An 18752-nucleotide genomic window follows, 5' to 3' on the forward strand; every position below is an offset into this window, starting at 1 on the left:
GAAGTGGTGGTTGTTTTTCGCAAAGCTAAAGATAAAATCCTACTTCAGATGGAAATGCAAACTCGCTTTTGATGATTTCTACCGGGAGCAACAACGTTTGTATGTGCTGCTTCGACAAGCTTACGATGGCTACCACAACAAGCGTGAAATGCTGACCACTTTAAACCGGGTAAAAACAAAAATGCTCCTACACCAACGCCGGTTCTCCGAAATGTTTGTGCGGATAAACGACACCTACGTTGCCGGTGAACCGATATCTACATTTCAGCTAGGAGAAAGAATGAGACGACGAACGACCATCGAGAGCCTGCGAAACGAAAGAGACGAAATAATCGACGATTCTGCTGCTGTACACGATCACATGGTACAATATTTCTCCAAATTTTACGCCCGTGGGAATGTGGCTGTAGTAGAGGAAGGAGACCCGTTTGCATGCGAGAGTAATTCCAGAAAATGATGTTTCTAATGACGCGTGTATGCATGACATTATCACCACTGAAATATTGTCTGCTATCCGTACTAGTGCGTCGGAAAAATCTCCGGGACCCGACGGTTTACCCAAGGAATTTTATCTGCGCACTTTCGACGTGAGCATCGTGAGCTGAATCTAATATTGAATGAAGCTAAACGTTCAAACTTCCCAGCACAATTTGTTGAAGGGGTGATCGTGTTGGTGAAAAAACGCGGAGCGGGGGATACTGCGCGATCATACAGGCCGATCAGCCTGTGCAATTTTGACTACAAAACTCTTTCCCGCATCTTGAAGCAGCGGCTAGAAAATGTACTTCGTAGCCACAATGTTCTGATCGGCTCCCAAAAGTGCTCAAACGCCGGACGAAATATATTTCAAGCAACACTTGCTGTTAAAGACAGAATCACGCAACTGAAAACAAACCGGAGGAAATGCAAATTGATTTCTTTTGATCTCGATCATGCTTTCGACCGAGTAGACCAACGTTTTCTGTTCAACACAATGCGGACGTTGGGATTAAATTCATCTTTTGTGGATCTCCTTTTCCATATAGCAGCAGCTTCATCGTCCCGACTGCTTATTAATGGTCACCTTTCCGCTTCTTTTCCGATCGAGCGATCAGTGCGCCAAGGGGATCCTCTTTCAATGCATTTGTTTGTGCTGTATCTACATCCTCTCTTGCGGCGTCTGGAGAAAGTGTGCGGAACAGATTTAATCTGTTGCCTGAATTTGTTCAGGCGCTTCGAAAGAGTTGCAGCAGCGCGTTTGAACGAAACAAAAACTGTGGCGATTGACGTTTGCATTACAAATTCACCATTGACTGTGCCGTGGCTGCGAACAGAAACCACAATCAAAATTCTCGGTGTGGTTTTCGCGAACTCCGTGCGATTAATGAGCAAATTAAACTGGGACTTGTTAGTGGCAAGTTTTTCACGACTTGTATGGCTACACTCACTACGGACCTTGTCACTACATCAAAATGTAACTCTATTGTACACCTTCCTGACGTCACGCATCTGGTACATTTCTGCAAATCTGTTTCCAACGGCGGCACACGTGGCGAAGTTGACTGTCACTATGAGGAGCTACCTTTTTCGTGGCGCATGTGCCACTGTACCGATGGAGCAGATAGCACGGAGAAGTGGCTGCTACAATTCTGTCATCTACCAAATTAACTCCTCACCTACCAATCCCGCCACTGATCTCCCTTGTCTAAAACAAATCCTAGACAACCTTGCTGATTTCCCCTTCCAAATCCGTCAACACCCTTCCGCCGAACTTGTCCACCGTTTCTTTATACAAGGCACAGATAAACCAAAGGTGGAAACAACAACTTCCTCGATCAACTGGTCTCGTGTGTGTATTAGAAGTCAAAATTTATTGCCTTCATACATACATCAACCACAAACAGTTGATACACACAATGCGACGAGCGGATACCAACTTGTGTAGCAATTGCACAGCAAATGAAGTAGAAACCATTCGGCACAAATTCTTCGACTGTTTCAGAGTAAGAAATGCTTTCAGATTTCTACAACAAAAAATAATGGAAATGAGTGGCGGTCGCACAATTCAAGCAGAAGAACTTCTTTTTCCTTCACTAGAGGGAATTGCTTTAACAACAAAAATAATACTACTAAAGACATTAGTGGTTTATATCACCTTCATTGACAATTGTAATGATAGGATAGACGTAGATACACTAAGATTCAGTATTGAAGTCGAAGTTTAAATAACTATGTATATAATTTTTATTAACTAGAATCGATAATGAACGTACTTTTACAAAAAAAAATCGTTCACTCTAAATTGACTAGGGAAAGAGGTATCCGCGCGAAGTTTAAGACAGGTGGTTGAAAAAAAACCACTGAAATTCTTTATTTAATTTACTAAGGACAGTTCCTTTCCCCAGATAGACCCGTAAATAGATAAAGGCAGGTTCCATTCAGAGTGGATGTGCGTAAATAAACTCTAATGTGCAAAGTGTGCATAAAGGGAAGAAGCGGAATCTTGCCCAAAGGCGGTAGATAATGAAACGGCACGTGCTGGCCACCTTTTCTTCCATTAGAATCGCTACCGCTCATCGATTGCGACATCACGGATACCCCAGCGGCTTTCCTACACAACACGATTCCGGACACGAGCAAACGTTTATGCCTGTACGGAACAGACCGAAAGACCAGTAAACGGCACCATCACCCTTGATGATTCACTGATCGAGGCGCACGCTGTGCGCTGCCAGGCAGCAGCAGACGTTCGAGGAGAACAATAGGCTAGACGGATAGAGTGGAGACACCCGATTTCGACCCAACGTAGCGCTGGTAGTGTACCAATAGGACATCCGTGAAAGGACTCGCGTGGCACGAAGCAGAACGACGCAGCAGCAGTAACCAGGTATGGCGGCTACGCCATTGTAAGCCGACCCACTCTCATGAAAACCGGTAAAGAGTGAGTACTCCCCTCTAATTTTTGTCCATGCGCATGCGACTATGCTAGGGCCGTGACCCTAAGCCGAATCTAGTGAAGTTTTGCTCCCGCCGCACACTTGCCCCTTTGACGACAGCAGAATTGCACACTGTAGAAGATGGGGAATAAATCGGGAAAGGAGTGAGTTAGGAATCCTAGGGCTTGACTAGACCTAGTGAAGCGAAATTGTAGATCAAAACCAATGTAAATAAAAATGCTTAAATGTGACAGAAGGTACCAAATCTCACTGGAATAAACCGCAGTAGTTATATGGCGGAAAACAGCGGTTTTTATGAAAGGCGATAGACTGTCCTGGTAGATGGGTTAAGGTTTTTCACAGGTTCGGGGTTTCGTGTAGTTTCGCTGTTTTTTGTATTATTTAACTGGGGTGGCTGGCTCCGGAACCAACCCCGAAAGCTTCCGAATCCACACTGATCAATCTTAGTTCTGCGAGACTGGATTGGGCCAGTGATGAAAATTAACCCTCTGTCATTCTGTTTTTGCGAGGTCAGGTACCTAAGTATGGACGAAACCACGCTGACAAGAAGTCTTCGCTTGCTGCCATAAACCGCTGAGCTATTGGGCATGATACGAGATAGGGGTATAATAGTTGACACTCGTTTGAGCTTTAATTCACATGTTGACATGATCGTACGGAAGGCGACGAGACTATCCGGTTTCGTGATGAGGATTTGTAGAACCTTTAACCAACTTGAACCTATGATATCGCTTTTCAATCGCATCGTACGCCCTATACTAGAATACTGCTCACCGTCATGAAATCCTTATTATGCGCAGTATGTGGAACGAATCGAAACTGTACAGCATACGTTCACACGCTTTTTGTACAGGAAATTTCATTACCCTTATGAGCCGTACCAAACAAGGATAGACCGCCTGCAATTGACATCATTAAATGATCGTCGGCGCATCCTCGACGTGTCGACGCTTCATCGATTAGTCCATGGCACTATTCACTAGAAACTTACCAACGATCTCAACTACCGATTTCCCACGCATGGTCTGCGCGCGGTGAATTTATTCAGCGTTCCTAGATCGAGAACAAACCTAGGAAAATCAGCGCCTTTATCTCGTTTATGCCAGACCTACAACGAGAGCTATAACGACGTGGACATCTTTCTGAACTTTAATCAATTTAAAAGGATGATTCGAGTATAACGGCTTATTAATGTACAAAAAGGTATAATGTTTATAGTTTGACATTCTTGTATTGTCGTTCGTTTATTGGGTAACCCCTGTAGGACTAGATACAAGAAAACAAAAAGGAATGTGAAATAAATAAATAAATAAATAAATAAATTAATAAATAAATAAATAAATAAATAAATAAATAGTGCTCCGTCTTATGATGCGCGAGCTCCAGTTTCCTGGAGCGCATCTAGTCCTCGATCTTGCGTATACAGTGCGCGGCCGTCAACTCGACCTCCTCGATAGACTCGCCGTAAACCTCTAGCGTTATGTCGTCTGCAAAGCCGACGATCACAACCCCTACAGGGAACTTGAGTTTCAACACTCCGTCATAAATGACATTCTACAACACAGGTCCCAGGATAGAACCTTGCGGAACTCCTGCGGTGATTAGGACGCACTTCTGACCCTCCTCCGTGTTGTAATTTTCCAGAATCTTGTACAGCGACACCGTTACATGGATGCTCCTGAGCGCAAGCGCTATGGAGTCCCAACTGGCGCTATTGAACGCATTCTTCACGTCGAGCGTGACGATTGCGCAATAGCGTACTCCCCTTCTCTTGCGCTGGAGTGCTACCTCCGCCGTCTTGGTGACGGAAGATATGGCATTCAGCGTGGACCTGCCCTTCCGAAAGCCGAACTGGTTATTTGCCAGACCGTGTACACCCTCCGTGTACCTCACCAGTCTGTTGAGGATGATCCTCTCAAGCACCTTGCCCGCGGTGTCTAGCAGGCAAATAGGCCTACATGCCGATGGATCCCCTGGCGGTTTCCCAGCCTTCGGCAGTAGGACCAGTCTCTGCCGCTTCCACCTGTCCGGAAAGACAGTCATCCAGGCACCTCTGCGTGACTGCCCTAAACAGCCCGGGGGCCGTTTGTATTGCCAGCCTGATTGTCAGGTTAGGGATACCATCCGGTCCCGGTGCCTTGCTCACCTTTAGCGATTTGGCGATCACGATGAGTTCCTCATTCGTAACCCTTGCCTCCTCCTCAACCTCGACACGATCATCGTCGCTCACGGATTGAATGTTCGGCAGGTTGGCCGACCATCCCTGGTCTATGTCTGAGATACTGGAACGTCGAACGTGAGACTCGACCGCCTGAGGCTAAGGGCTTGGCTCGTGGCACGGAAAGAGTTCCTCGATGATACGCTCCAGCATCGCTGGTGATCGCTCTGCAGGCGCCAGCGCGCCTTTAGTTTTGGCCATTACGATCCTGTAGGCGTCACCCCACGGATTCGTGTTGGCACTCGCACATAGCCTATCGAAGCAGACCCTCTTGCTAGCCTTTATCGCACTCTTCAGCATCGATCTGGCAGAACCGAATGCTGCGCGGCGCTCTGTCCTCTCTACTTCGTTTCGCGGAGGTTGCATGCTCCGTCTCGCACGGAGGCTATCGCGTCCGTCCACCAGTAAACCGGTGGCTTCCCATTCCTAGATTGGCGAGTCCTAGGCATGGTGGCGTCACACGCCCACGATAGCATAGCAACTAGTTGGTTACCAGTCTGGCGGAGCCAACTGCCCCCCTCGCGCTCGCTTCTCATTGCCTCTTCGAATACCTCGGCATTGAAGTGCGATGTCTTCCACCACCCGTCGCTTGCCGCCTCTCGTTATTGTCTACACTACAGCAGACCGGCTGGTGGTCGCTATTAGTGTAGCCATCGTCTACCCTCCAGTTCTTGATCAGTCCTGGGCTGGAGAACGTCACGTCGATGATCGACTACGCACCATTTCTGCTAAATGTACTTTTTTTTTCTCTGTATGCCTGAAGGGCACTGGGTACTAAATATGGCGCAGGATAAAGCTGGCTCTGAAGAGGTTGCTGAGTTCGGACAAGATAACTGCGGCCGATTTTCGTAGAAAGATGGGTAGTATGCCGTCTGGACCTGGAGACTTCATAGGGTCGAATGAGCTTAGAGCCGAACCTATTGAAGCTTCCGTGAACAGTCGACGGGCCAGCAGGATGGACTCCCGAGACGCCATATGTCTCGAACTGTCCTGCCGCGACCCATCACTATTCAGTTCTTCGGTCTCTGTCGATCCAGGAAAGTGGGTGTTCATAAGAACTTCCAGCGTTTCCTAGGTAGTGACAGTGAGGCATCCATCCTCTTTCCTCCTAAATGTACTTTTGTTCCCAACGTTGGCCAGATCTAGGTTGAGCTTTGCCAAAGCCTCCAACAGGATCTGGCCCCTCTGGTTCGTGAAGCGACTTCCCCACTCAACAATTCTAGCGTTGAAGTCACCCGCCACTACCAACGGCGTTAGGACCGTTAGCTCCATGGATAGGAGGTCGACCATCTGGGTGAACCTTTCAGTAGACCAACGTGGCGGAGCATAGCAACTGCAGTAGAACTCTCCGTTCACCTTGGCAACTACGTACCCTTCTCCTGAGGTTGAGACAACCTCCTGAACCGGGAACTTGCTCGTCGTACATATGGCCGTCATACTGGACTTATCTGCAACCCAGTTACCGTTTCTGGGAGGGATGCGATTGGAGTCCGATATGATGGCGATGTCCGACAACGACTCAGTGGCTGCTTGGTGTAACAGCTGCTGAGCCGCGAAGCAATGGTTCAGGTTCAGTTGCGTCACCCTTATGCCCGAGGTTTCGCAGCCGGCTTACCGGCTGCGCACCTGGGGCCTCCCATAAAGTGTTTGGCGTCCCGTTTCCCGGAACATACCATGCACTTGGGAGACTCCCCACAGTCCTTTGCTTTATGGCCTGCACCTCCACATCGCCTGCACAGCTGGCTCCTATCGGGCCCCTTGCAGGTCCAGGACTTATGTTCGCCCTCGAAGCACCGGAAGCAAATGTCTGGTTGCTGTAGTATGCCCAGAGGGCATACAGACCAGCCGACCTTCAACTTGCCCTCTTTCAGGGCCAGGTTAGCGTCCGCCGACGGTAGTCGGAAACCGGACACTGCCCATGGGTATGGATATTGGTCTCTTCGCCCCCACCTTCTCACTCCCAGAAAACATCGATGAATTCCAAATCCGATGGCAATATTGGACTCGGCTACGTCGAAACTACCAGTCATGGATGCAGTGGTGGTTGTTTTTCGCAAAACTAAAGATAAAATCCTACTTCAGATGGAAATCCAAACTCGCTTTTGATGATTTCTACCGGGAGCAACAACGTTTGTATGTGCTGCTTCGACAAGCTTACGATGGCTACCACAACAAGCGTGAAATGCTGACCACTTTAAACCGGGTAAAAACAAAAATGCTCCTACACCAACGCCGGTTCTCCGAAATGTTTGTGCGGATAAACGAAACCTACGTTGCCGGTGAACCGATATCTACATTTCAGCTAGGAGAAAGAATGAGACGACGAACGACCATCGAGAGCCTGCGAAACGAAAGAGACGAAATAATCGACGATTCTGCTGCTGTACACGATCACATGGTACAATATTTCTCCAACCTTTACGCCCATGAGAATGTGGCTGTAGTAGAGGAAGGAGACCCGTTTGCATGCGAGAGTAATTCCAGAAAATGATGTTTCTAATGACGCGTGTATGCATGACATTACCACCACTGAAATATTGTCTGCTATCCGTACTAGTGCGTCGGAAAAATCTCCGGGACCCGACGGTTTACCCAAGGAATTTTATCTGCGCACTTTCGACGTGAGCATCGTGAGCTGAATCTAATATTGAATGAAGCTAAACGTTCAAACTTCCCAGCACAATTTGTTGAAGGGGTGATCGTGTTGGTGAAAAAACGCGGAGCGGGGGATACTGCGCGATCATACAGGCCGATCAGCCTGTGCAATTTTGACTACAAAACTCTTTCCCGCATCTTGAAGCAGCGGCTAGAAAATGTACTTCGTAGCCACAATGTTCTGATCGGCTCCCAAAAGTGCTCAAACGCCGGACGAAATATTTTTCAAGCCACACTTGCTGTTAAAGACAGAATCACGCAACTGAAAACAAACCGGAGGAAATGCAAATTGATTTCTTTTGATCTCGATCATGCTTTCGACCGAGTAGACCAACGTTTTCTATTCAACACAATGCGGACGTTGGGATTAAATTCATCTTTTGTGGATCTCCTTTTCCATATAGCAGCAGCTTCATCGTCCCGACTGCTTATTAATGGTCACCTTTCCGCTTCTTTTCCGATCGAGCGATCAGTGCGCCAAGGGGATCCTCTTTCAATGCATTTGTTTGTGCTGTATCTACATCCTCTCTTGCGGCGTCTGGAGAAAGTGTGCGGAACAGATTTAATCTGTTGCCTGAATTTGTTCAGGCGCTTCGAAAGAGTTGCAGCAGCGCGTTTGAACGAAACAAAAACTGTGGCGATTGACGTTTGCATTACAAATTCACCATTGACTGTGCCGTGGCTGCGAACAGAAACCACAATCAAAATTCTCGGTGTGGTTTTCGCGAACTCCGTGCGATTAATGAGCAAATTAAACTGGGACTTGTTAGTGGCAAGTTTTTCACGACTTGTATGGCTACACTCACTACGGACCTTGTCACTACATCAAAATGTAACTCTATTGTACACCTTCCTGACGTCACGCATCTGGTACATTTCTGCAAATCTGTTTCCAACGGCGGCACACGTGGCGAAGTTGACTGTCACTATGAGGAGCTACCTTTTTCGTGGCGCATGTGCCACTGTACCGATGGAGCAGATAGCACGGAGAAGTGGCTGCTACAATTCTGTCATCTACCAAATTAACTCCTCACCTACCAATCCCGCCACTGATCTCCCTTGTCTAAAACAAATCCTAGACAACCTTGCTGATTTCCCCTTCCAAATCCGTCAACACCCTTCCGCCGAACTTGTCCACCGTTTCTTTGTACAAGGCACAGATAAACCAAAGGTGGAAACAACAACTTCCTCGATCAACTGGTCTCGTGTGTGTATTAGAAGTCAAAATTTATTGCCTTCATACATACATCAACCACAAACAGTTGATACACACAATGCGACGAGCGGATACCAACTTGTGTACCAATTGCACAGCAAATGAAGTAGAAACCATTCGGCACAAATTCTTCGACTGTTTCAGAGTAAGAAATGCTTTCAGATTTCTACAACAAAAAATAATGGAAATGAGTGGCGGTCGCACAATTCAAGCAGAAGAACTTCTTTTTCCTTCACGAGAGGGAATTGCTTTAACAACAAAAATAATACTACTAAAGACATTAGTGGTTTATATCACCTTCATTGACAATTGTAATGATAGGATAGACGTAGATACACTAAGATTCAGTATTGAAGTCGAAGTTTAAATAACTATGTATATAATTTTTATTAACTAGAATCGATAATAAACGTACTTTTACAAAAAAAAATCGTTCACTCTAAATTGACTAGGGAAAGAGGTATCCGCGCGAAGTTTAAGACAGGTGGTTTAAAAAAACCACTGAAATTCTTTATTTAATTTACTAAGGACAGTTCCTTTCCCCAGATAGACCCGTAAATAGATAAAGGCAGGTTCCATTCAGAGTGGATGTGCGTAAATAAACTCTAATGTGCAAAGTGTGCATAAAGGGAAGAAGCGGAATCTTGCCCAAAGGCGGTAGATAATGAAACGGCACGTGCTGGCCACCTTTTCTTCCATTAGAATCGCTACCGCTCATCGATTGCGACATCACGGATACCCCAGCGGCTTTCCTACACAACACGATTCCGGACACGAGTAAACGTTTATGCCTGTACGGAACAGACCGAAAGACCAGTAAACGGCACCATCACCCTTGATGATTCACTGATCGAGGCGCACGCTGTGCGCTGCCAGGCAGCAGCAGACGTTCGAGAAGAACAATAGGCTAGACGGATAGAGTGGAGACACCCGATTTCGACCCAACGTAGCGCTGGTAGTGTACCAATAGGACATCCGTGAAAGGACTCGCGTGGCACGAAGCAGAACGACGCAGCAGCAGTAACCAGGTATGGCGGCTACGCCATTGTAAGCCGACCCACTCTCATGAAAACCGGTAAAGAGTGAGTACTCCCCTCTAATTTTTGTCCATGCGCATGCGACTATGCTAGGGCCGTGACCCTAAGCCGAATTTAGCGAAGTTTTGCCCCCGCCGCACACTTGCCCCTTTGACGACAGCAGAATTGCACACTGTAGAAGATAGGGAATAAATCAGGAAAGGAGTGAGTTAGGAATCCTAGGGCTTGACTAGACCTAGTGAAGCGAAATTGTAGATCAAAACCAATGTAAATAAAAATGCTGAAATGTGACAGAAGGTACCAAATCTCACTGGAATAAACCGCAGTAGTTATACGGCAGAAAACAGCGGTTTTTATGAAAGGCGATAGACTGTCCTGGTAGATGGGTTAAGGTTTTTCACAGGTTCGGGGTTTCGTGTAGTTTCGCTGTTTTTTGTATTATTTTACTGAGGTGGCTGGCTCCGGAACCAACCCCGAAAGCTTCCGGATCCACACTGATCAATCTTAGTTCTGCGAGACTGGATTGGGCCAGTGATGAAAATTAACCCTCTGTCATTCTGTTTTTGCGAGGTCGAGTACCTAAGTATGGACGAAACCACGCTGGCAAGAAGTCTTCGCTTGCTGCCATAAACCGCTGAGCTATTGGGCATCATACGAGATAGGGGTATAATAGTTGACACTCGTTTGAGCTTTAATTCACATGTTGACATGATCGTACGGAAGGCGACGAGACTATCCGGTTTCGTGATGAGGATTTGTAGAAACTTTAACCAACTTGAACCTATGATATCGCTTTTCAATCGCATCGTACGCCCTATACTAGAATACTGCTCACCGTCATGGAATCCTTACTATGCGCAGTATGTGGAACGAATCGAAACTGTACAGCATACGTTCACACGCTTTTTGTACAGGAAATTTCATTACCCTTATGAGCCGTACCAAACAAGGATAGACCGCCTGCAATTGACATCATTAAATGATCGTCGGCGCATCCTCGACGTGTCGACGCTTCATCGATTAGTCCATGGCACTATTCACTGTAAACTTACCAACGATCTCAACTACCGATTTCCCACGCATGGTCTGCGCGCGGTGAATTTATTCAGCGTTCCTAGATCGAGAACAAACCTAGGAAAATCAGCGCCTTTATCTCGTTTATGCCTGACCTACAACGAGAGCTATAACGACGTGGACATCTTTCTGAACTTTAATCAATTTAAAAGGATGATTCGAGTATAACGGTTTATTAATGTACAAAAAGGTATAATGTTTATAGTTTGACATTCTTGTATTGTCGTTCGTTTATTGGGTAACCCCTGTAGGACTAGATACAAGAAAACAAAAAGGAATGTGAAATAAATAAACAAATAAATAAATAAAAAAATAGTGCTCCGTCTTATGATGCGCGAGCTCCAGTTTCCTGGAGCGCATCTAGTCCTCGACCTTGCGTATACAGTGCGCGGCCGTCAACTCGACCTCCTCGATAGACTCGCCGTAAACCTCTAGCGTTATGTCGTCTGCAAAGCCGACGATCACAACCCCTACAGGAAACTTGAGTTTCAACACTCCGTCATAAATGACATTCTACAACACAGGTCCCAGGATAGAACCTTGCGGAACTCCTGCGGTGATTAGGACGCACTTCTGACCCTCCTCCGTGTTGTAATTTTCCAGAATCTTGTACAGCGACACCGGTACATGGATGCTCCTGAGCGCAAGCGCTATGGAGTCCCAACTGGCGCTATTGAACGCATTCTTCACGTCGAGCGTGACGATTGCGCAATAGCGTACTCCCCTTCTTTGCGCTGGAGTGCTACCTCCGCCGTCTTGGTGACGGAAGATATGGCATTCAGCGTGGACCTGCCCTTCCGAAAGCCGAACTGGTTATTTGCCAGACCGTGTACACCCTCCGTGTACCTCACCAGTCTGTTGAGGATGATCCTCTCAAGCACCTTGCCCGCAGTGTCTAGCAGGCGAATAGGCCTACATGCCGATGGATCCCCTGGCGGTTTCCCAGCCTTCGGCAGTAAGACCAGTCTCTGCCGCTTCCACCTGTCCGGAAAGACAGTAATCCAGGCACCTCTGCGTGACTGCCCTAAACAGCCCGGGGGCCGTTTGTATTGCCAGCCTGATTGTCAGGTTAGGGATACCATCCGGTCCCGGTGCCTTGCTCACCTTTAGCGATTTGGCGATCACGATGAGTTCCTCATTCGTAACCCTTGCCTCCTCCTCAACCTCGACACGATCGTCGCTCACGGATTGAATGTTCGGCAGGTTGGCCGACCATCCCTGGTCTATGTCTGAGATACTGGAACGTCGAACGTGAGACTCGACCGCCTGAGGCTAAGGGCTTGGCTCGTGGCACAGAAAGAGTCCCTCGATGATACGCTCCAGCATCGCTGGTGATCGCTCTGCAGGCGCCAGCGCGCCTTTAGTTCTGGCCATTACGATCCTGTAGGCGTCACCCCACGGATTCGTGTTGGCACTCGCACATAGCCTATCGAAGCAGACCCTCTTGCTAGCCTTTATCGCACTCTTCAGCATCGATCTGGCAGAACCGAATGCTGCGCGGCGCTCTGTCCTCTCTACTTCGTTTCGCGGAGGTTGCATGCTCCGTCTCGCACGGAGGCTATCGCGTCCGTCCACCAGTAAACCGGTGGCTTCCCATTCCTAGATTGGCGAGTCCTAGGCATGGTGGCGTCACACGCCCACGATAGCATAGCAACTAGTTGGTTAGCAGTCTGGCGGAGCCAACTGTCCCCCTCGCGCTCCCTTCTCATTGCCTCTTCGAATACCTCGGCATTGAAGTGCGATGTCTTCCACCAGCGGACGGTCAGAGTGTTGGCTCTACGACGACGACTTAACGCTAAAGATCTACGGCGAGTCGATCGAGGAGGTCGAGTTGACGGCCGCAAGGTCGAAGACTGGATGCACTCCAGGAAACTGGAGTTAGCGCACCATAAGACGGATGTCACGGTTGTGAATAACCGCAAATCAGAGCAACAGGCAGTGGTCAGAGTTGGAGACTGCACCATCACCTCAAAGCGATCTTTGAAGCTCTTGGGGGTTATGGTTGACGATAAGCTCACATATAAGTCACGTCAACTATGCTTGCAAGAGGGCTTCAACAGCTATTGCAGCACTCTCTCGAATGATGTCGAATAGCTCAGCGGAGAATGGCAGCAAGCGTAAACCTCTAGCCAGCGTGGTTTCGTCCATACTTAGGTATGGAGGCCCAGTGTGGTCCAAAGCGCTAGGTACTAACAGTTATCGTGGTAAACTGGAAAGTACCTACAGGCTCATGTGCCTGAGGGTTGCGAGTACGTTCCGTACAGTGTCATACGACGCAATCTGCATCCTGTCCGGCATGATGCCTATCAGCATAGCCATTAGGAGGACGTAGAATGTTTCGACCAACGTGACACAAGTGGCATACGAGGTACCAGAAGATCACTATCGATTATCAGATGGCAGCAGGAATAGTCCAACTCCACGAAAGGTAGATGAACGCACCGACTTATTCCGGTGGTATCCGGGTGGGTCGGGAGACGCCATGGAGAAGTTAACTTCCACCTGTTACAGCTTCTGTCAGGTCATGGTTGCTTCAGGCAGTACCTATACAGGTTCGGGCATGCGGAACCCCCCATGTGCCCCGAGTGCCTGGATGCAGAAGAGACTGTTGAGCATGTCTTCTTCGTATGTCCTCGTTTTGCGCGTGTGCGGAGCGACATGGTGGTAATGAGCGGGCCAGACACTACTCCGGACTAGTTCAGAGGATGTGTGAAGACTCGAACATCTAGAGGGCAGTTTGTGCAGCCGCCTCTCAAATAGTCCTAGAGTTGCAAAGCAGGCGACAGGTTGACCACCAACACGCCAGTGTTAGCAGCTAACTGCCAGTCTCCAGGTTAGTTAGCTAATTAGCTAAGAGACTTATAGAGCCAGGAGGTTGCACAAAGCATAAAAGCCACTCCCCAAAGCAATACTTAGCGGTCGTCCCGGGGAGTATTATGGGCTGGAAACAGGAGGGGTTTTAGTGGGTCCGGTCACTGATTCAAACCAACCCCACTCCCTGAGATTGGTCACCTCAGAGGTTTGGTTGCAAATTTCCCCTCCACCTGAAATAGAAAAAACGCACACACACGCACGCACACGTACACACGTACACACACGCACACACACACGCACACGTACACGCACACACACGTATTCTCAATTTCTAGTTCGAATAATTGAAAAAGGGTAATTTTGGTTTTGGCCTATGGTGAAATCGCTGTGCAATGTCTAAAAAATGCAATTATCATTCCGTAATATCCTAATCAGTGCTGATAAAAGTCATTTTCCTTAGCAAAATTCTTCGAAAGTTACAGCCAATCATTTTCAATTTTCACTTCCAATGATCGCAGCACTCTTTCAGATACACTAGATTTTCGTCCTAGTAACGTGCTGTTATACTCAGATGAAATAAATCGCGCGCATCGTTCACGGTTACGGAAGAAAACTTGACGACAAATCCAACAAAATGATCTTAACTTCAAAGCGAAAAAGAAAAACAAACAGTTCACTCAACCAAAATGAACCTCGCCGAAACACTTTTTCACTGACACTGACCGATGCCTTGACAATCTTCATTAACTGATAAACTGATTTTGTTGTCTTGCTTCTATTGCATGAAATATAATGAGGTGTTTTGACAGTTCACTTCCATGCAAAAAGCGGGAAGGGAGAACTCTAAAAAAATAACGTTTATGGATGCATTTTTTCACTTTCACTCAAGAGTGTCAACAAATATCAACCCTGAATTCCTAATACCACCTTCTACTGTGTAGTAAGCAACCATCGATACTATAAAACTCACATTTTTTACCCTGTCCACATTACCCCAGACACTGTCCATATTACCCCAATAGCTGTTCCATTTCACACCAAACGATTTTTTTATGTCCAAAAATCATTATTTTTAATTTCGTTATTTTTTTGTTCTTTTGACCTCAATATCATGATTTTTTCGTGTGAACCATAGAAAACTGGTCAATATTACTATAATACATTACGTTTATGGGATAGAAAACACAGGCTACGAAATAACTGGAGTTTTCCTTAAGGAGTCCAAAGTACCCTAAATGTCATCACTAGTGTTGCAAGTCGTCCCGCTGTTGCAAGCAGGGATGCCACATGTACAGATTAATCTGTATTTTACAGATTTTTGGCGGAAGTAACGGTACAGAATCTGTATATAAAGATATACAGATTTTTGTCGAAAAGTACAGGTTTACAGATTTTTCGAAATTGAGATTAATTTTTAAAAACAATCCAAATTTTATTTTATAAAATAATAAGCAAATTGAACATATTTTCAACTCCTCACACATTTTAAGCTAAAAATTTTGTTAATGTATCATAAAAACTGAAAAATTCAAAGTTCTTTATGTTAAAACAATACAGATTTTTTTTACAGATATTTTTGTTCCAGATACAGATGCTCAGATTTTTTTAAGGGAAAACACAGATTTAAATGTGGCAACCCTGGTTGCAAGTCGCCCCGTTTGACGGTAAGTATTTTTAGCTCAGATTATTTTTCTAGAAGTTATTTATTGACAACCTTTTCCTATCATTCGTCATTGTTTAGATATTTTGATTGGTTTGAATACTTCAAAACTTTAAAAATGCTGGTCCAGATAAATTTTCAAAAAGTTGCTTGGTTATGGTTAGTAAGGCAGCGCATAGCTTTAAAACAAACTGCCAAAAACAACCCTATTTTATTATTTCATATCTCGATGGTAATGTGTACTAAAGTGGGAAAAATATATATTATATGGAAAAAATGAAACTTGGTAGCAGAAGCCCAGAACCTAGTTTTTTGTTATATTTGAGGCTCCAAACAATCCTAAACTTATGGAAAGTCGATTGGTTTTGTTTCCACAGGCGCATATCATTTGAAATGCAATTCACGTGCGAAGACAAAGCGCAATGTAGTGCATTATTATAGCATTACTGAGCTCTCTAGACGGGGCAATACGAAAAAATAGGATTTCCCATACAAGTTTTCATACAAATTTGAAATGCAATGCGCCACGGAAACAAAATCAATCGACTTCCGATAAATTTAACCCCAGGTTTTGGAAAATCGATCACTCTGCCTTACCCTAATATGCATATGACGAAACAAACATGATAGGGATTTAAATTGTAAACATCCTATACTTACAATGAACTGTTCTACATGATTCGGACACATCCACATGGCCGTCGGTAACGCTGTCAAAGGAGGGTCTAGACAATCCTGGTGATAAAACGAGTCGCAATAATCACATGCAATCAATGGCGCTTTGCGACATGATCTTCCGCAAGTGTTGCACGTTTTAGCCGGTAAAGGAACTAGTCCCTGACTATCTAACTCATACACCCTCTTTCCTTTACCACCTTTTTTACCATTTCCATTGATTTTGGACATTCCTTCCAATTTTTCAGTTCCTGGAAACGGGAAGTAAACTTTTAACTCTCGTGGTAAGTCAAATTGGCGTGGATTTAGTATTCGTGCAGCCCGGATTAGCTGGTCCATGGGAGATAATGTTGAGATGTCAAGTTCTTGCTGACAATTATTGAAACCTTCTCCTTTTGCAACTTTCTCCATTCCAATCATATCAGGCGAGCTCTTACAGGAATTGCTGCGGACACGAATTTTTTTGTTCTTGAAAGTTTGCAATAACTCTGTTTGATTTTCTCGACAATCATGTGATTCGCATTTAGAAGCTATTTTATCAAGTTTTATATATTTCAACGTTAAAGAGGAATCTTTCATTTTACAAGTGTGACATATCCATAACCCATATGGAATTTTATGTTCATCTAGCGGTGGATCACTGAAATTATTTCAATGTTAATGAATTGTCCAACCAAACATGTACATCTTACTGGCATCCAAGATGAAAGCTAGAAGGGCATCTGTCACAGCAAATCAAGTCACCGCCTTCCCCACAGGAATCACAGGAATCATTGTTATGGCCGCGACCTGGTTTTTTATAGTATGAATGACTGGACTTCTTCAAAGTTATTTTAGGATTAGATTCACTAGAATCTGGAGGCTTAATAAGCGACTGTATAATCTAAAGCAAAAGAGATATGGATAATGAATTTTTTAAATGTACATTTACCCAATTACCGGCATCAAACCAAAACTTGCGTTCAGATCATATTGAATTCTATTTTTTGACATTTTATGTAACAAGCTTATGAAGTGAATGAAAATATTGCCAAAGAGTTCAATTATCGAACAGGTATTCTGTTAAAACATTAATGGCAAGACGCAGAGATGCCAGATTTTTTTGAAAAATGTCTGCAACTGCCCGAAAAAATGTGCTCGAAATCTAAAAACAAACTATCCGTGATCCGAATTTCGCTCGCGCAGGTAAAGCGTGGTACGCAGTTGAAAAGAAAGGAGGTTCACGAAATTTTGCACGCTCACTCTGGGCTACTCAGCGGCTGAGTTGAATTTTAATCATTTTTTACAGTTGTTCGAAGATGTCAAATTATGAGTAGAATTAAATTGATCATGGCGGCAAATTTCCTCAAAATTGGGTATCTGGTGCTTGCGTGTTGTTTTTGTTATTTTTTTTTTTGCAATTAAAAGCAAGCAGAAAACCAAGTAAACCGTCTGAAAAAAGGAAGAAATAGAAATGTTTGAAATTAGTTGTTATCGGTAGGTAATTCATAATTTGAAATAATTGACTGTAACTAATGCCAATTTTTCTTTTTCACCAGGACTCGTTGGTTGGATATACGGCGAATAAATTCAAAGATCTCCCGTGTCCCAGCGAACAAAGGTAAATTTCTTGAAATAAGCCTTTTTTAAAATAAAATTCATTAAAAAGGCAAAATATAATAATATCGAGTCAATAATGATAATTTTTCCGAAATTCCCTCATTGAAGCTTAAAGTACTCATTTTTGAGTCTTAAATGAGTAACATTTACGCATCGCGCATCAGGTATAATATGGGTAATATTTACTCAATTTTTACAACATTCGGTGGTACACAAAAATGAGTAAAACAACTTCTACTCAATTTTGAGCACATACGGTTTTAGCGAAACTGATTAGGTTTTGACTCAGTTTTGGGTTATCCAGAGTGAGCGTGTGAGCCAGATGTTTTTGAAAAATGTCTGCAACTGCTCGAAAAACCGGACAAATCTGCTTGAAATCTGAAAAGAATGTATCCGTGATTCGAAAAAAATTCGCACATTTTTTGAAGGCAAATAAACAAGTCATCGAAAGTTAATAATTTTTGTCAACGCAAGCAAGTATTCTGTGTTGCATCCTAGCAATTTAAATTTGTCGCACCCGTCTAATTTACTGAATGTGAAATAGCTTCCACAGTGCATGTTGTCCGTGTATCTTAATTCCCCCAATGTTAGGGCAGCTCAAAGGTTGTAATTAGCAACCGATTTTGAACAGCAAAATGCTTTTTTGGAAGGCAAATAAAAAAATATTTGAAGGTTAATAATTTTCTGGCATCAACACATCCTGTGCGGGATGCAATCAAATTCTGTTGTAGATGTCTAATTTTTACTTTATTTAGTAAACTCCCCACTGTAGGGGCAGCGCAAACGCTGCGATCAGCATAACCGACATTGAATAATAAACTGCCCTGTTAGTACGCATTCACGAAAGCAGTTAGTTCGACTATGCAGA

General features: G+C 44.9%; 1 protein-coding gene across 1 annotated transcript in view; it reads right to left on the reverse strand.

Annotated features, from left to right (window-relative positions):
- Positions 1-17385, reverse strand: part of LOC129726968 (PHD finger protein 12) — a 143694-nt gene extending 126309 nt beyond the window's left edge. The window contains exons 1-3 of the mRNA XM_055684292.1: positions 17225-17385; positions 16978-17168; positions 16271-16925 (exon numbers count right to left, since the gene is read on the reverse strand). Of these exons, the coding sequence (XP_055540267.1) occupies positions 16271-16925; positions 16978-17168; positions 17225-17278 (900 nt within the window). The 5' untranslated portion in view covers positions 17279-17385. The remainder of the gene's footprint in view (positions 1-16270; positions 16926-16977; positions 17169-17224) is intronic.
- Positions 17386-18752: the final 1367 nt, after the last annotated feature.

This window comes from Wyeomyia smithii, chromosome 3 (genome assembly GCF_029784165.1).
Source record: "Wyeomyia smithii strain HCP4-BCI-WySm-NY-G18 chromosome 3, ASM2978416v1, whole genome shotgun sequence".
Taxonomy (NCBI): domain Eukaryota; kingdom Metazoa; phylum Arthropoda; class Insecta; order Diptera; family Culicidae; genus Wyeomyia; species Wyeomyia smithii.